This window comes from Haliotis rufescens, unplaced genomic scaffold, assembly GCF_023055435.1.
Source record: "Haliotis rufescens isolate VD_foot unplaced genomic scaffold, xgHalRufe1.0.p SCAF_17, whole genome shotgun sequence".
NCBI lineage: Eukaryota > Metazoa > Mollusca > Gastropoda > Lepetellida > Haliotidae > Haliotis > Haliotis rufescens.
This window is the reverse complement of record NW_025963857.1, coordinates 4,766,452-4,785,964: the sequence shown is the minus strand read 5'-3', so window position 1 is coordinate 4,785,964 and position 19,513 is coordinate 4,766,452. Positions and strand designations below refer to the sequence as shown.

Genomic DNA, 19,513 nt, shown 5'->3' with positions numbered 1-19,513 from the left:
CACCCATAGGAGGCTCTTATTAGAATAAAATTTTGGAAAAAAACAGAGTTGAAAGATTGTAAATTTCGTGGTTTATGCTGACAGCTTGAAATGATACAAAATAAAAGTCTGTGTGTATTATACACGACTGATATATTTATCCAGAATTAAATTGGCCATAATTAAGGGTGCATATAACACACGAGTGCGTATTATACACGAATAAATAAGTCTTGTGTACATTGATCAATCGGAAGGGGTGCTAATTGGGATTGTTCACTAGCCAATATATTAGCAAATATCGCCGTGGGCGCTTATTAGAGTGGGGCGCTTATTACGTCGAATACGGTATTTACATACTACTCTATTTTTGATAGGGTTATTTTTATCTTCATATCTGATCACCCCTATAAAAAGTGGAGTAGTATAATTACAGACATCTCAGCATCTGTAAATCTGAATTTCCATGCCACTACTGCATAATGTCAATCCTTGGAACACAGTTTTAACCAAGCACACAGTCCTTCCTCTCTCTCTGCTACCTATTTTCTTCGTCCACATTCCGGACGGGTGACCTTGACCCCTCCCTCAGCTGTGTATACTGTCCCCCCATGTGGTGGTCTATAGAGATGCTACGTCGAACAACAGGCGATGTCCGCAAGTTCTTCCCTACTTTGTTCGTTAACACAGATTCGTGGCTTTGAGCTAAAATGTGAAGTGCTACCTCGTAATTTGGTGGTGGGGTCATCGGCGGCTCGTCGGACGAAGACATCCGCGTCTGAGGAAGAAACAGTTATCAGAATAGAAATTACATATTGAGTGAGTGAGTGAGTTGGGTTTTACGCCGCTTTTAACAGTATTCCAGTTATATCGCGGCGTGTCAGCTTAATGTGGGAGGAAAGCCCCAAGTGATGCAGGTCTCAGACGTTTACCACTTCGGTGAAACCCACGAGCACGGGTATGGTGCTGACAAACCTAGAAACATAATTGGGGCGAACCGGGATTCGAACCCACAATCATAGGTTTCTGGCGTGCCCAAGGGACGCAACTCTGCACAGCGAATCGCGGCGCCTTAGACGACTGGGCCACCCGTGCCCCCAAATTACATATTGCATTACTGACTGCATAAATGATATTTCTTGTTCATGGACCATGTCATAAAATTGAAACTTATTAGCAAAGTATAAAGTAATATAGAAAATCAATACTTTGTTTGTAATCTCTGATAGAGTGGAGATATACAGGTGTGTGTCAATATATTCTCAGAGTGTGTTCAGTTGATCCTATGATCCTATTATATGTTATTACATATGGTGTGCTATATAACTGGTATACCAGTATACTGCAATACGCCATCAGCAATACACATATCGTATTACAACACTTGTGTATTGATATTTTCCGATACAGACAAAGAAGAATTAAGACATAATTCTATAAATTATGTCTACTAACTTGAGGAATTTGGATGGACTGGGTTCCTATCTAAACCTAGGAAACAGCACATGTTTCATGCTGTTTACATTGATGACATAGATAGTCTCGTTTATCCATACTACCATCATCCAATCTGAAGCCTGAAGCCTGGATAATTGAAAAAAGGAATACCATTTGAACAGTACAAATATATATAATTTGGGCCCCAATACGTATTGCAATTCGACATACATGTATTGCAATACAATTTATGAGCCAATCCCCCAACCCTACAATCAGAGCTCCAGATAAGCTGCGTATCTGCGTGAAATACGCATCAGAAATACAGAAAGACGCAGTAAAATAGAATCCAAGTGTATCAAATACGCAACGAACATTACAGATACACTACAAAAATAAAACTTGTGCGTATCATCAAAATATTGTGAAGTAACCCTGCGTATTCGATTAGCAAATCAGCAACTTATTTTGAAATTATAAACGGGCATTCCGTCAACCTTGACAAACTCCACGATGACAGTGACATCATGATCATTTCTTGTGGAAGTATCGTGGTATTTTTGAGTCCTGTAAAGCTCTCGAACCCACACGACACCAGTTTGCAGGGACTAGATGAATAGTGTTTAAATATTTAACTTAAATACCCACATGTGTAAAAACTAGTGGGTAACAGAAATTTGAATACCCAGATAGAATTACTGATACCCAATGATTTTAAAATGCATGGGTAAAATACCCACAACACCAAAAGCTTATCTGGAGCTCTGTATAATTATAATGCCTGAAAAGGATGATATATTCCCCACACTAGTTACAGGTACCCACCAAACACTCCTTCCAAGTAAGGGTAATTCCCAAAATAAAGTTTACAAGTTACATTCAAATTATTGCACTTATGTAGCGACAGGTCTGTCTGTCTGCACTATTCCGGATTAATGCTGGTTTTATCATGTTTATGGTGCTAGCCCTCTGAGATATGCCAGTTTTAAAATATACAGATACATATATATATATAGACATACAGTAAACTATGCTTACAACGAACACGCTCATACCAAACTGCCAGATATTATAGAACTGTTTTGGGGTTCCGTCAATATGCTGTATATAGGCGGTATATGTGCCTATAACGAACTACGGTTATAATGAACTAAAATTAGTGGTCCCTCTTAGTTCGTTATAACGGTAGTTTACTGCTCATGTAACATATACCCTTAATGCCGAGTGCCAGGCAGGGTAACAACAAGTACCATCTTCATATGCTTTTCGTATGAAGCAGCCGGGGATCAAACCGCCAACCTTCCACTCTCCAGGCAGATGCTCTATCCATCAGGCCACGGAGGCAGTTGTGATGTATTTAGGTCATGTGTTACTCTAGTGTATAACCAGTGCCATCAATCAATATTACAACAAGCATGAAATACTCACATCCCCCGCCAATATGACATGTCGGATTGTGTGCAATGAAAATTGCCTAATTGCAGCACTAAAAAGAGTTATTACTGGTGTTGTTTTTCCATCTGCAGTTTGTGATAGTGAGTGAGTGAGTGAGTTTGGTTTTACGCCGCTTTTAGCAATATTCCAGCAATATCACGGCGGGGGACACCGGAAATGGGCTTCACACATTGTACCCATGTCGGGAATCGAACCCGGGTCTTCGGCGTGACGAGCGAACGCTTTAACCACTAGGCTACCCAACCGCCCCAGTTTATGATAGAATATGTAACTAAATTTGTAATGAGTAAGGATGAGACATATGGACGAACAACTTCTTTATTACAATTAGGAGCGATGGTTTCGGTGAAGGTTCTGACACCGTTATCAAGCAAGTGAAGTACAGAGTATGGTTGACAAGAATATATAGTGTTTATACAGTTGAGTAGGTTTAAGATCAGTTACACTGTTGTATTTGTAATGAGTTGTGTTTCTGCATGAAGTTAGTCAGTGAATGCAACAACCGTGTCCAAGACACTTTTGGAGGAACATACACTCAAGCAAAGCAGAACTTACCAAGAAGAAAGGAAATGGGCTTCACACATTGTACCCATGTCGGGAATCGAACCCGGGTCTTCGGCGTGACAAGCGAACGCTTTAACCACTAGGCTACCCAACCGCCCCAGTTTATGATAGAATATGTAACTAAATTTGTAATGAGTAAGGATGAGACATATGGACGAACAACTTCTTTATTACAATTAGGAGCGATGGTTTCGGTGAAGGTTCTGACACCGTTATCAAGCAAGTGAAGTACAGAGTATGGTTGACAAGAATATATAGTGTTTATACAGTTGAGTAGGTTTAAGATCAGTTACACTGTTGTATTTGTAATGAGTTGTGTTTCTGCATGAAGTTAGTCAGTGAATGCAACAACCGTGTCCAAGACACTTTTGGAGGAACATACACTCAAGCAAAGCAGAACTTACCAAGAAGAAAGGAAATGTATTCAATACTGTGAGATGACATTATGTGCCAAGTTTGGTGAAGAAATATAGCACGGTTTTCAAGATCTGTTCCAGAAACGAGGACTACCGCCATTTTCAGTCTAATTCAAAGTCGTTGCCATGGAAACTCGAAAAATAATTTTTGGAAAAATCCCAAACTATCAAAAGGCACCAGTTCACCACTAGATCTATCTATGTGCCAAGTTTGGTGAAGAAATATGGTACGGTTTTCAAGATCTGCTCTGGAAACGAGGACTACTGCTATTTTCAGTCTAATTCAAAGTCGTTGCCATGGAAACTCGAAAAATAATTTTTTGAAAAATCCAAAACTATCAAAAGGCACCAGTTCACCACTAGATCTATCTATGTGCCAAGTTGGATGAAGAAATATGGCACGCTTTTCAAGATCTGCTCCGGAAACGAGGACTACAGCCATTTTCAGTCTAAATCAAAGTCGTTGCCATAGAAACTAAAAAAATTTAAAAAATTAAAATCCCAAACTATCAAAAGGCACCAGTTCACCACTAGACCTATCTATGTGCCAAGTTTGATGAAGATATATGGTACAGTTTTCAAGATCTGCTCCGGATAAACGAAATGTGACGGACGGACGGACGGACGGACGGCACCCATTCCTATATCCCCCTTCCACTTCGTGGCGGGGAATAATAAGCATGATCTGTGGCCAAAGGTTCTTCTGTTACTACACTGCATGATCAACGCCATGAATCAATATCACAATAAGCATGATCACAATCTTCATTCGTCGGATCTTACGACAGGTGTGGGGAGGTGGGACCTGCTGTGTTTGACCCAGCAGCAAGTTTAGTACCTACATTTCTCAGCATCTGTGGTGTGGCTGGGTAAAGGTCTGTTGTGACAACCTCGTCGTACGTCGGCGGCGGCATGTATAATGAAGCATTGTCTCCATCACCACTCATCCCATCGCCATTCATGGATTCAAAGTTGTCGTTTCTTCCTGCATCAAAAAGCATGACATGTGTGAGTGAGTGAGTGAGTTGGGTTTAACAGTATTCCAGTTATATCGTGGCGTCTCAGCTTAATGTGGGAGGAAAGCCCCAAGTGATGCAGGTCTGAGACATTTACCACTTCGGTGAAACCCACGAGCAAAGATATTGTGCTGACAAACCTAGAAACATAATCGGGGCGAACCAGGATTCGAACCCACAATCATAGGTTTCTAGCGTGCCCAAGGGATGCAACTCTGCACAGTGAATCGCGGCGCCTTAGATGACTGGGCCACCCATGCCCCCTGCATGACATGAGTAACACACAGTTCGAGAATTTTCAGAGGATCCACAGAACTCTAAGGACTTTGTTCCGTCAAGTGTTATTTTTGCCACCCATGCCATTACCATGACTACAATATACTCATAAGTCATGACCCCAGACCCCTGGCTAACTTTTAGTGTTTTTCAAAAAATACACATTCTCATCCCTGAGCAGTCAATAAGCAATAAGTCAATAAGTTCTGGTTTTGAAAATACCTACTAAATGCAAAAATAAACCATATAGAGTGAAAGATTTAGTGAAATAACTTCCCAATATACCACATGCATTTCTTGCAGACAACAGAAACACCATACCCGTTCTTCCATTGCCCCGTTGTCGCTGTTGGAAGCAGTAGAGGATGATGAGAAAAATGACAACAGCCATGCCGACCACAATCATGATGAGAATTGTGTTCTGGTTCATAATCTGCTCATCGGCTGAAAAGAAAGAGCAATTTCAATTTAACGTCGCACTGACAAAATCTCCACCGGAAAGGCAAATTTCAATCTAATGTCTCACTGACAACAATCTCATTAAAATCAGATCTTAGTTCTCGCTATCGCTAAACAAAGATCTGAGGACATCCCATTACGGGTCACGTCAGAACGACCTTTCACCCGGCCAATCAAAGCGTCGCTTACCACATCATGAAAGTGACATTCGAAATGTGTTTTCTAATCATGCAACCTCGAAAACGACAACACGGGGTATTCCGAATGACAGTTTTGACTGATTCCGTCAAACTTATCGTCTATCTCTCGCTTCAGTGGGGTAAACATTTGAATGGAGGAGGCATTGCATAGTTCGTGGGAAGCACTGCCATACAATCTCAACCATATATTAGACATTCAGGAATGTTCGTTTGTTCAGTTTTCAAATTTTTAATCAAGAACTGTGTCAATATATTTATGAAAGAAACATGTCTATTGTTCCTCTCTCGAATTGTCGAACTGTGGGCATAAATATAGAATACTAAACGAGTTCCCGTGTATTACCACAACTATTCACGAGTTTCATAAAATTGGTTTTACACGGGAGCGAGTTTAGTATTTTATTAATTACTTGCCATTTATAACGTTTTTAGAATTATACTGTTGAGTATGAACAGGCTGACACCTACACGATCCACGGCATAGTCCAACTGAGTTTAACAGAATAATACTTCAAACACGTCAAAAGTTGGAACGTATGAATTTAATACCATACAACGGTCCACCTTTAGAATTCACAAAATTATCGTAGGGCTAAGACTATCGCAACTCACATACTTTAACATAGACTTACAACTGTCGTTGCGCTACAATACGATCGCCTTGTGGAGCAGGCCTTGCACCTTAAAGTTTACAATAACGTCACAACACCCGATGACATAATTTTTTGGAATTATGTTGCAAGATCCATCGGCGAAACAATGCCATGTGACGTCAGCCTAGCAACAAGGTTGCTGGGGGCCATCAAGTGTGCATAAGCTCCTCTCAGTGATCTATCAACTCCACACGCAATGTCGTTGAATAAGCCAAGGGATGTTGAGAGTTTTCAACATTTCTTCGTGAAATGTGTTCCGAGAGTACATAAGTATGCGTTTTGGTATTACACAATGCGTAATACAGCTGTATGTTTATTAAACAGGTGATCTCTTCACGGGCAAGTAATAACATTTGCAACACACCAACCACAATTTTGTATCTCAGATCAAGGATGTAAGATGCCATTCACCGAATAGTTATGATATTTTCCGAATGAAATAGATCAAGGGCAACTTCAAATGCATATTTACACCATTTTACATGTCACCCTTAAATACATATGTATTGTCTTGAATTGATACACACATGACCTATTCATGTGGTCATTCACTGAACATTCATAGTAAATCTACAAGCCAGCAAACAACAGAGCTCTATTTACTATATACAGGAGCCATTTTCACACTGTTAACCACCATGTCACAATCATTTCTAGTGAATCGCAACAACTCTACTTACGACAGAGCTCTATTTACTATATACAGGAGCATCTTCACACTGTTAACCACCACGTCACAATCATTTCTAGTGAATAGCAACAACTCTACTTACGACAGAGCTCTATTTACTATATACAGGAGCCATTTTCACACTGTTAACCACCACATCACAATCATTTCTAGTGAATAGCAACAACTCTACTTACGACAGAGCTCTATTTACTATATACAGGAGCCATTTTCACACTGTTAACCACCACGTCACAATCATTTCTAGTGAATAGCAAAAACTCTACTTACGACAGAGCTCTATTTACTATACACAGGAGCCATTTTCACACTGTTAACCACCAGGTCACAATCATTTCTAGTGGATCACAACAACTCTACTTACGACAGAGCTCTATTTACTATATACAGGAGCCATTTTTACACTGTTAACCACCACGTCACAATCATTTCTAGTGAATAGCAAAAACTCTACTTACGACAGAGCTCTATTTACTATATACAGGAGCCATTTTCACACTGTTAACCACCAGGTCACAATCATTTCTAGTGAATAGCAACAACTCTACTTTAAAACATAGCTTCATTGTGTTACATACAGGAGCGATCTTCACACTGTCTGTTAATCGTCAGATCACAATCATTTCTAGTGAATCAGTACAAAACTACTTTTGACATAGCTCAACCTTTGATATACAGGAGCCATTTAACACTGTCTGTTAACCATCAGGTCACAATCATTTCTAGTGAATCGCAAAAACTCTACTTACGACATAGCTCGACCTTTGATATACAGGTGCCATCTTCACACTGTCTGTTAATCGCCAGGTCGCAATCAATTTCCGTGATTGGCTTTCCTCCACCACTGGAATCGTTGTTTTTGTATGTCACAGACATAATGGACTCTGAAAGAAAACAACACTGAGTGGGTGTATAAGCTGGACTTTGTAGTGCTTTTCAGTTTTATCAACATGTAGTACCAAAAGAGGAAAGCAAGTAAAATACTTGTGGTGAATCGTATCAGTATGGGTCATTGAGAATGATACTTTGTTTCTTTGATGCTTAACGCCGCACTCAGCAATATTCCAGCTATATGACAGTGGTCTGTAAATAATCGAGTCTGGACCTGACAATCCAGTGATTGATATCATGAGCATCAATCCACACAACTGGGATACAATGACATGCATCAACCAAGTCAGTGAGCCTGACTATCCGATCTTGTTAGTTGCCTCTTACAACATGCATAGTCGCCTCTTAAAACAAGCATCGGTTGATGTAGACCTATTCTAACACGGATCTTCACAGGTCTGGGAATGGTACTGACAATCTCACTGAAAGGCTTGCATTAGGCCTGTCTGTTCAGATTTCAGAATATGTGTGTTTGTTTACAAACAAGAGAAAAGTCTGGTCATGTGATAAGGCTACATCTGACGTGTTGTCACTGTGGCAGAAATTTCTCTCACGGAATAATGTGATCAGAGTAAGCTCAGGGGTTATTGGCTATTGTTTGCAAACAATGAACAGTCCACATACGGTCCCTTGCCATGGCTGCATATTTATAGACATATTTTTACTTACAGTTTTAACTCCATCTGGCAATGACAGAACATGAAATGTCCTATGTTCATGAACAAATCAGATGACAGTGGAAGAATCCCATGTGTATCAAATGTTAAACTTTTGTTGAATATTTATGAATTTGGAGATGTAAGGAATGCAGAAAGTGTGATGAATGTAAAATGATTTTAGTATGCTTAAACACTGTAGCATTGTAATGGCATTATTTGTATTCAAGATAGTAAATGTTTCAGGTTAATTTGTAGTGCATTGCCTACATATCTATCAGATACTGGTCACCACCACGAATATAACTTTAATGTTTCTTTTACACTGAAGGAAATGCGAACTGTGGTGTCATTATCTGGTTACGAGGACCTTGTTGCACCCGTGTGTGGTTAATATCGCTTTGGGGCAATTTCAATGGCATATTTCAAACGGGAGTTGCTGTCGTAATTCTTGCCATGCCGGACCTTGGAACAAACTTGACAACAACCTGACGGATCATGCTCCCTCTTGCGTTGTACTGAATAGGGCCTGTATATTTGTTGTCGTACGCACATAGATTACACATCTAACGTAGACTTTTCTTACCTGGTATTCTGAATTATAATCATTAACGGAATACGTTTCTACCAAATGTAGAACTACAATCAAGCGACAATTACGGAGGCATTTCTGTCAAAAACATCAACAAACTTCTCGATGCCTCCCGCAAACGACCTTCACCCACGCTGGTCTGAAGCAACTTCCGCCAATGAGAGTTATCCGCCCTTGTTTAGACATCGTTAAAGTACATTCAGATGTCAAAGTCATCACGACACCACGTTGACCTTGAAATGTATACAATGTAGACAATTACATGTTATATAGTTGTAGGTAGAATACCAAGCCCCTCTGTCGTATGAAAAACAACTAGGTACGTCCTCGTGATCGAAAGTCATTCGAAAGCCTATAACATCGAAATTTGTTGCAGATCAAATTGTTTGGAAATTACAAAAGTCAAAGACATATTCCAATTTGTGAAGGGCAACATCTTTGTCCGTTTTGTGGAACTGTATCACAATTGTTGAGGGGGTGTTGAGTGATGGGGTTTTTCTTCATTTTAAGGGGCTGAGATTTCTTTTCTTCCTTTTCCTCCTGCCTGGGGGTAGGGTGGGTGGGTGGGTTGGGGGGTGCTTTTAATTAGAGGGGTAGAGGATTTACTAAAACCAAGCAAACGGAAATTCGCGACAAAATATGTCATCTATGTCGATCCTTCAAGAAAAGATTCAGTCACATATAGATCCCACCCCCTAAAAATGTCTATGTGTCTATGACAGGCCTTATTTCTCAGGTTTGGCCTCGTATTGGCGCAAATTTGTAGCAAACCTTTCTACCATCGCATCCCCTCTCTACAACCGTCGGAAAAAAGACGCGTCTTTCGAACGGTCCAACATTCACCAACATGCAATCTAAAAGCTACAGCAAACCCTTCTTCCTCAAACTGATGTATCCCAAACTGCGATAGGGTACGTTTTAGGCCATCTTGATTCTCATAGCTTAACTTCTAATGATGTTGTTAATTCATGTCTTTTGACAATACAAGTATCTTCCTTGACATTGGTCCTGTTCTGTATTTAGGATCAAACAATGTTAGCTGGTAACTTTTCTTTTGCTCGTCAGTTTAGGTTATTGCAATAAAATATTTTTAATTATACATATGCTTAAATTGTATTTTTTCCAAGTAAGGGTTAATAATGGTCATTTCACATCACAGTCAACAACTGTTTCAGTTATATCGCAGTGGGAAAAGCGGAGTCAAAAACCTTGTCTAAGGATTCAACACACTGCCTTGCATGATAGGGCCTCTTGAAATGGCCCTATGAGATTCGAAATGATTATTAATAAATATGGGTTACAGACATGTTGTCTCTATTGGTGATATCTCTCGGTCAAAGATTATGGCCTTGTTCACAAAATACCCTGTACTGATGAGGATGGCCACATTTTATACTGTTTTTTTTCAAAATCACAATCATGAGGAAATGTGATTATGAGTTTAAATAGAGCCACAACCTCACTTAGAGGCAAACCCAAAGTCAACATTCGTCCAATTTGATGCAGTGTGGGATGAATGAGAGATTTTGGTTTAACGCCGCTTTGAACAATAATTCAGTTATATCACGTCAGCGTAATGTGAGAGAAAAGACAGGCGTGGTGGTGTAGGACTAGCTCCTTTGGTGAAACCCATGAGCACGAGTAAGGTGCAAACAAACCCAGCACGTAATCTGGAATTGGAACCCGAGATGCAGTATGGCTCCAGCTGATGAGGTGAGATGAAATTGGGTTTAACGTCGCGTCCAAGATTATTGAACTGTGTATGTGGCTGCTTGTACTAATCCGGACTGATGCCGATTTATAGTGATAGCTCACTGAGATACCATACCTCAGTTTGACATGAATACCCCACTCAGACACAGTATACTGACTCCGAGCCGACCAGTCCTTGTTTTAGCCCCTTAATGCCGAGCGCCAGACAGGGTAACAACAAGTACCATCTTTGAACGTCTTTTGGTATGACGCGGCCGGGAATCGAACTCCGGACCTTTCACTCTCCGAGCGGACGCTCTACCACAATACCACGGAGGCGGTCTCCAGTTAATGAATGGCTGTTGACATAATAACAGCTTTAGTAGAACAGACTCACTAACTCTTGCCGAAAGTGTTCTTAAGGTACTGGTACGTCAAGACGTTGCATAGATTTTTACGTCTAGCTGTTGGCGTCGTTGTGTTCGTATGTCAGAGGCTACGACTTCAGGGCTATGGCCTCTTTGAGGAGGTGGTTTCATCAAGATTGGAATTAATATTTTAAATCGTTTCGAGTTAAGGATTCGGAGTAGTTGCAATTGGCAGACCTAGCAAGGTGGATTCAAATATTTCAAAACATGTCGTTTGTAAACTCAAATTGTGTAATGAATAATGAATCTAGAAGTTGTTAGTACGCGGGGACAATGTCTACGTTTGACACAAGTAACTAATTACAATAACTAAACCTGGCAATGGACGCTCGACGTTCACAGTGCCCCGTTATTGCGGGCACCCAAGTCTGAAAAGAGAGTGAGTGAGTGAGTGAGTATGGTTTTACGCCGCTTTTAGCAATATTCCAGCAATATCACGGCGGGGGACACCAGAAATGGGCTTCACACATTGTACCCATGTCGGGAATCGAACCCGCGTTTTCGGCGTGACGAGCGAACCCTTTAACCTCTAAATATTCACACATATTACCCTTGATTCAGCCACTGGACTACGTAGCTTTGAAGAAAAAACCCACATTGCTTTAAATCGATGTGTAATTTCAAAGCGGCGAGAAACTCTAAATAACCTCCAAGTATAATCGCTATTCTCTATGCCCAAGTTAACCGCCTATGGTAAATATAAGATAAACAAAAATACACGCACTGAAACAGAACGTCGAAAATATATGTCTATAAGTGTCTGTACTGCCAATCACTTGACTGTCGTAATCTTGTCTACAACAGTAAAATGTACACACAGGGGTCGGTGTAGCCGAGAGCCGCGATGGGGTCCTACAGTAAAGACATGGCCATGATGTAGGTTCATGTCTTGACTGTAGGACCCCATCGAGGCTCTCGGCTAGGGTAGACGAATCTCGACACAAAACAGAGCTGACAGGAATAGAGTATCTCAAACACCCACCTACCAATTCTAAAGGCAGCCATTCGACCCACATCAGCTTGTTGACAGCGGATTCATCGACAACACGCACGTAATTTCCAATCGTAACTCCGTGCAGGAAATTCCGACATTATCGGGAACGCAGACACTGAATGACCTAACACACACCCACTCGAGGCCCCGGTCAGACTCGTATATGGGTGCAAATGAGACACGGGTCCAGGTCTGTCCTCAATCACAAGTGCAGATACTGAATGCATCGTAACGGTGATTAACTGAGAGCAGGGACTAAATTATCTAGCTTTGCAAATCAATAGCATGGACTGCCTCAGTTACTGACGTTCCATCCTTCGGGACCTACGCCATTACAATGATTGATACGCTAACGCGACGTGTTTGGCGGCAAAGTGGAATGTACACACGAATCATGAATCAGAAACCTGTTCATTCATTAAATGTGCCTGCTCGCTGTTTAAAGGGATTTTTTTAAAAAGGAAATTGTAAACACATAAATATTTTGGTAAAATATTAATCAAGACGCATGATTCAAATTCCAGGTTGTACCATTAATAGTAGCTTTTATTTGTATATTAGTTGTCGTTGTTGAATATGTTTTGCACGTTTTTTCTTAATATATGCTGACTAATAGTATTTAATATGTTGATACTTGTATTGGTGGAAGCAACTATATGCATGTACCTGATGTTAATACCTTCACATCCGATAAGGGTTGGTTGTGGGTTTGTTGTTTAACGCCGAACTAATTTGTGGTCGAGGAGAAATTATGAAACTGTTCTGTCAGTATGAGAACCACAAAGATTCAGGGACGAGAGCTATTATTTCTTCTTGTAAATTTCGAGTTTTTTTCCAAACATTAATATAATGTTTGCAGTTCACATCCAGTTGTCCTGACAGATTGAGGGAGTGTGGTTTTACTTCACTTTTAGCAATATTCCAGCCTTATCACAGGGGAGGAAGGTTGGCACACACACATTGTAAAATGGGTTTCACATATTGAAGCCATAGGAAATCCAACCTAGGTCTTCAGCTTTATCTACTGGGCTACCCCGCGGTCCCATCTCTCTGGACAGAAAATGAGTCAACACAGTTAGAGGAAAGACAGATAAGAGTTGGATTATTTATTTACGTTTGTTTGTTGTTTATCAAGTGATAATAATCCAGTGATTGACATCATGAGCATCGATCCACGCTCTAAAAATCAAAATTAATGTTGGTTGGTTGGTTTGTTGTTTAACGCCGCACTCAGCAATATTCCAGCTATATGACGGCGGTCTGTAAAATATTGAGTCTGGACCAGACAATCCAGTGATTAATATCATGAGCAATCGGACGGCATTGTTGACGTCATTCGAATCTTATTGTGACGAAGGTCGGAATGACGTCATACTAGAAACGACGTCATGTCTCTGTATGTAGATATCGTCTTCGGTAATACATAAAACCATTCGTGACCAACTCGTGTTATTCCGGGACAAGCCGAATAGCGGTTACGGAAACGGGCGAGTTGTGACGAATGACAGAAAACATTATATTCGTGTTCATATCTCGCTCGGGAAATACCGGAATGTAGGCACGAGTGTCGTAAACATAGTATGACATCAACACTCATATAATATCGCCCGCCGTTATGTTACTGGAATATTGCTAAAAGCGGCGTAAAACCATACTCAGTCACTATAATATCCTCTTCACTGTCAGATGTTGACGTATGGCGGTCGAGGAAGGCGGCATTTAATAAAGTGATGCTATTACATATCTTCGTAGCTTTCAAGGTAAAAAAAACTGCAAGCATGCTTGAGACAATTACAATGCAATACATGTAATTCCTTCATCATGATTTTAGGAATGTCCAAATTGTTTGGACACGACCCGAATGCAAGATAACCATTCTTTAGCATCCATCTCAGTGCATTCACATTAGTTTGGTTGCATGGGGGTGGTGGGGCGGGCAGAGTCAGGGGAGCGATGTTGGTGTCAACACAAACATACAGGCCTGGGAAACTGTATGGAGAACAGATATTTTTTCAGCTACATAGTTTTTCAATAACATTTAAAACTATGAGCCTAAATAGACTCAACAAAATTATAACATCATGAAAGAAAGTATTTTTTTGCGATAGAAAATGTTTTTTGGTTCAAATGTCTGAGGCATAAATATATCATTCAAGAATTTTCAATTTGACAATTGTTTTATTTTTACGCCCAAAGGAATCTGTTTCGGCGGATAATCGATGAAGGAGTAAGCATATACTCCGAAAAATATCGTGTTCCTCATAATAAAGAAGTTGACATCCATATATTCTCTTCCTAAATCGATAGTAGTTATTCTCTGGCGTTAAAGTTTTATATTTTGAAACACAGTTCCATCTTGATAGATAAAAAAACATAAAAGGAACTCCAGATATGCATCTTTTAGAACACTGTGACTATCGTGTATTCAATCTAGTTAATTTATGTCTGCTCAGTTTGTCCTATACCCGCCCATCCCAAACAGGAAACAGTACTCTCATAAGCATGCAGCGTCAGGTGCGCTGGTAAGCATTTACTTTCTCCTCCCCCGGGAATCATCAACAAGTTGGCAGATAATGGTATCATTAGGTGTTACTGACACCTCCCGCCGGGAACATTGTCGTGCGGCAGTGCATTGTAATAACGCTTACTAAGTCATGTCATGTAGCTGTCAGTCGGTGTTTAAACAAACATGTTGTCGCGTCATTACCATTGTGAGATTAGCCTTTTCATAGAAGTATATTTACGTTGATAGGTATTTTTTTAATGGTATATGAAAAATGACCCCACTCCAGTTTCTATTTAGCCAAGTATCAATGCATGCATATAATTGTGGCATACTGACATAGAGTTTGAGATATCGGTAATGCCATTAATGGTACGTTATTCTTATAGTCATCTCATGATATTTTGTTCTACTACCATCTTTGACCTACACATACTCTTGTGGAGAAAGGATCGCCTCCGTGGTCTAGTGGTAGAGCGTCCGCCCGGAGAGCAGATGGTCCGGGTTCGAGCCCCGGTCGCGACTACGAAAAGACGTTATAAGATGGTACTTGTTATAACCCTGTCTGTCGTTCGGCATTAAGGGGCTAAAACAAGGACTGGTCGGCACGGAGTCAGTTTTCTGTGTCTGAGTGGGGTATTCATGTTAAACTGTGGCAATGTATCTCAATGGGCTAGCACTATAAATCAACATAAGTCCGGACTAGTACAAGCAGCCACACGCATGTAGCTATAAAAGTGCAATAATCTTAGACGCGACTTTAAACTCCATATCACCTCGCCTCACCTCTTGTAGTAAAAAAATGTTTTCTTTGCCTGCGAAATCACGATTACACTAAAAGGTATTGCTGAGTTCAATTCCTTCAAAAGAGTCTGTTTTCTCGAGTGTATTCGTTACATATGACCAGTGTGATATTAATGTATCAAATATTTTGAACTCTATATATGCTATAAATATATATTAAATAAGGTGAGCTACAGTACCTACTCCACTTCACACGTCATGTTGAGCTGCATGACTTGCAGATCGTAAAACCAACATATTCATTATCTTTGTAATAACTTACGAAAACAGAAGGGGGGGGGGGGGGGGGGGGGGGGGGGGGGGGGCAGTCGTCTAAGGCGCCGCGATTTGACGGCCAAGTGTCACTTTGTGTCAGCTTGATGTGGGACGAAAGCCCAAAGTGATTCGACCCATGAAGATCAGGGGTAGAGTAGGTCTTCAGCAACCCATGCTTGCCGTAAAAGGCGACTAACAGGATCGGGTGGTCAGGCTCGCTGACTTGGTTGATGCATGTCATCATCCAAAGTGCGAAAGTGATGCAGGTCTTAGAGTTTACTACTTTGGTGAAACCCACGAGCAGGGTGTGGTTCATGCCCAAGGGGACACAACTCTGCACGACTGGGCCACCCATGTCTAGTTGATGTGTCACATCATGGATCTAACATGGCGACATCCATTCATACTAATGTGCAAAGTGTGTTAATCATGATTTTAGTGTGATTGTTTTTTATATGGTAATTTTCAGTGGAAAATGCCTTTAAATATAACAAACACTGACAATAACATTTATAGAAACTGTATTCAAACATTCTTCAAAGCATGAAACCTTAAACATTCTGACTGTTAAACAACAATGTTATCACATGAAATAACTCTAACAGATCCCCTGAATTTCATTGGCAATTTATCAGATGGTTTTTTTACAAAGAGGACATAAAGAACACTTCCTGATGGAACCAACACCACAGAATTGGTTGGTAACTAAATACCCAGCCAAAGGGCTAGCACAAAGCATCTTTAGCACGCTTAGGCCGCACACTTTCCTGGTTTATGGATCGACCTTCAAAAACCAAAATCAAGTGAAAAAATTACTGTCACCTGTAGCTATTGTTTTTCAAAGTTGTTCCCCCCGATTCAAACCATCTCCTCTATAAATATGGGTTAAAAAAATACACCAAATAATAAATTAATTTTTTTAACCAATATTTATAGAGGAGATGGCTTGAATCGAAGAAAAACTTCAAAAAACAATGTGAGAATATATATATTCATATATTTTTTACCATTTGACACTGCAAATGTTTTTTTATTTCGATGAAATATTTGCTGTGCAGAGTTGCGTCCCTTGGGCACGCCAGAAACCTATGAGTGTTGGTTCGAATCCCGGTTTGCCCCGATTATGTTTCTAGGTTTGTCAGCACCATACCCATGCTTGTGAGTTTCTCCGAAGTGGTAAACGTCTGAGACCTGCATCACTTCAGGCTTTCCTCACACATAAGCTGACACACTGTGATATAACTTGAATACTGTTAAAAGTGGCGTTAAATCCAACTCACTCACTCACTCAATCAAATGTGAAAGGTAATCCCCAAGTGCCACTTTCTGTGAACTGCACAATCACTGGCACACAGCTGGCAACACAATAATCTGGGTTGCTCCATAATTGGAACTTCCTTTGTTCCTGGTAGAAAAGGGGCACAACTCTGCACAGCATGTTGCAGCATAATGGCATATCAACCGTGATTACCACACGGACATAGTGCAATATGATATCTACTATATCACAGTACCCCTGGTTATAGACCACAAACCATAGTGCCCCTTGTTATCAACCACAGTGCCCATTGTTATCAACCACAAACCACAGTGCCCCTTGTTATCAACCACAGTGCCCATTGTTATCAACCACAAACCACAGTGCCCATTGTTATCAACCACAGTGCCCATTGTTATCAACCACAGACCACAGTGCCCATTGTTATCAATCACAGTGCCCATTGTTATCAACCACAAACCACAGTGCCCATTGTTATCAAACACAGACCACAGTGCCCCTTGTTATCAAACACAGACCACAGTGCCCCTTGTTATCAATCACAGTGCCTATTGTTATCAACCACAAACCACAGTGCCCCTTGTTATCAAACACAGACCACAGTGCCCCTTGTTATCAAACACAGACCACAGTGCCCATTGTTATCAAACACAGACCACAGTGCCCCTTGTTATCAACTACAGATAACAATGCCCCTTGTTATCAAACACAGACCACAGTGCCCCTTGTTACAAACACAGATCAGTGCCCCTTGTTATCAAACACAGACCACAGTGCCCCTTGTTATCAACTACAGATCACAATGCCCCTTGTTATCAAACACAGATCAGTGCCCCTTGTTATCAAACACGGACCACATTGCCACTTGTTATCAACTACAGATCACAGTGCCCCTTGTTATCAAACACAGACCACAGTGCCCCTTGTTATCAACTACAGATCACAATGCCCCTTGTTATCAAACACAAACCACAGTGCCCCTTGTTATCAAACACAGATCAGTGCCCCTTGTTATCAAACACAGACCACAGTGCCCCTTGTTATCAACTACAGATCACAATGCCCCTTGTTATCAACCACAAACCACAGTGCCCCTTGTTATCAAACACAGACCACAGTGGCCCTTGTTATCAAACACAGATCACAATGCTTCTTGTTATCAACCACAGACTGGGTCACGGTGACAATTGTTATCAACTGCAGACCATTGGATCACAAAGCCTCTTGTTATCAACCACTGACAACTGGGTCTAAGTTCCCCTTGTTATCAACAACAGACCACAGTGCCCCTTGTTATCAACCACAGACCACAGTGCCCCTTTTTATCAACCACAGACCGCTGAGTCACAGTGACATTATCATCAAACATATTATGGTGGAAAAAACATGAGTACTTATAAAAGATATATACACAAAATCAAAATAACATAAATGACAACAATAGCATCACCTTGAGCATAACAATGTTCAGAGGGAAGTGATCATGTCAAGCTCAAGTTGACATCTGCTAAGGACCACCTCTAACTAAAGATGACTATTTCTGTCCTTAGCAAATGTTGAGTAGTATATATAAGCTTCTTTTAGCCATAAAAACAATTCTTCTCTGGGTTAAGTGATAAATAATTCAAACAAAACTGGTACACTCTAGATTGTTCAGATTACTTACGATAAAATACACATTTCCATAACCTCACATTTCCTTTAAATATATGTCATTTGTAAACAGATATTCATGATTGTATATTATGCATATCACTGCTTACCAATTGCATGATAAACTTTTTATACAAAACACAAAAGAAAAATATAATTCAGGAAATAATTTGTGGTCAAGGAGAAATTATGAAACTGTTCTGTCAGTATGAGAACCACAAAGATTCAGGGACGAGAGCATTTATTTCCACTTGTAAATTTCGAGCTTTTTTTCAAACATGAATATAATGTTTGCAGTTCACATCCAGTTGTCCTGACAGATTGAGGGAGTGTGGTTTTACTTCACTTTTAGCAAATTCCAGCCTTATCACAGGGGAGGAAGGTTGGCACACAAAAATTGAAAAATGGGTTTCACACATTGTAGCCATAGGAAATCCAACCTTGGTCTTCAGCTTTATCTACTGGGCTACCCCGCAGTCCCCTCTCTCCGGACAGAAAATGATTCAACACAGTTAGAGGAAAGACAGATAAGAGTTGGATTATTTACATTTGTTTGTTTGTTTGTTTCACACCGCACTCAGCAATATTCCAGCTATATGACGGCGGTCTGTATAAAAAAA

The 19,513-nt window shown here is 40.5% G+C and overlaps 1 protein-coding gene across 3 annotated transcripts; it reads right to left on the bottom strand.

Moving 5' to 3' along the window:
• Positions 1 to 216: 216 nt before the first annotated feature.
• Positions 217 to 12,673, bottom strand: LOC124144175. Of its 3 annotated transcripts, none has more exons than XM_046513488.2 (5): positions 12,388 to 12,673; positions 7,896 to 8,030; positions 5,465 to 5,587; positions 4,694 to 4,836; positions 217 to 757 (listed from the first exon to the last, which is right to left on the bottom strand). In XM_046513488.2, the coding sequence occupies exons 1-5, from the start codon at positions 12,419 to 12,421 to the stop codon at positions 518 to 520; spliced, it is 675 nt and encodes a 224-aa protein (XP_046369444.1). In that variant the 5' UTR covers positions 12,422 to 12,673; the 3' UTR covers positions 217 to 517. The 3 variants fall into 3 exon arrangements, with proteins under 3 accessions (XP_046369444.1, XP_046369526.1, XP_046369603.1); XM_046513570.2 differs by having other exon boundaries at positions 12,392 to 12,669; XM_046513647.2 differs by lacking the exon at positions 12,388 to 12,673 and adding an exon at positions 9,280 to 9,442.
• Between the last annotated feature and the right edge of the window lie 6,840 nt (positions 12,674 to 19,513).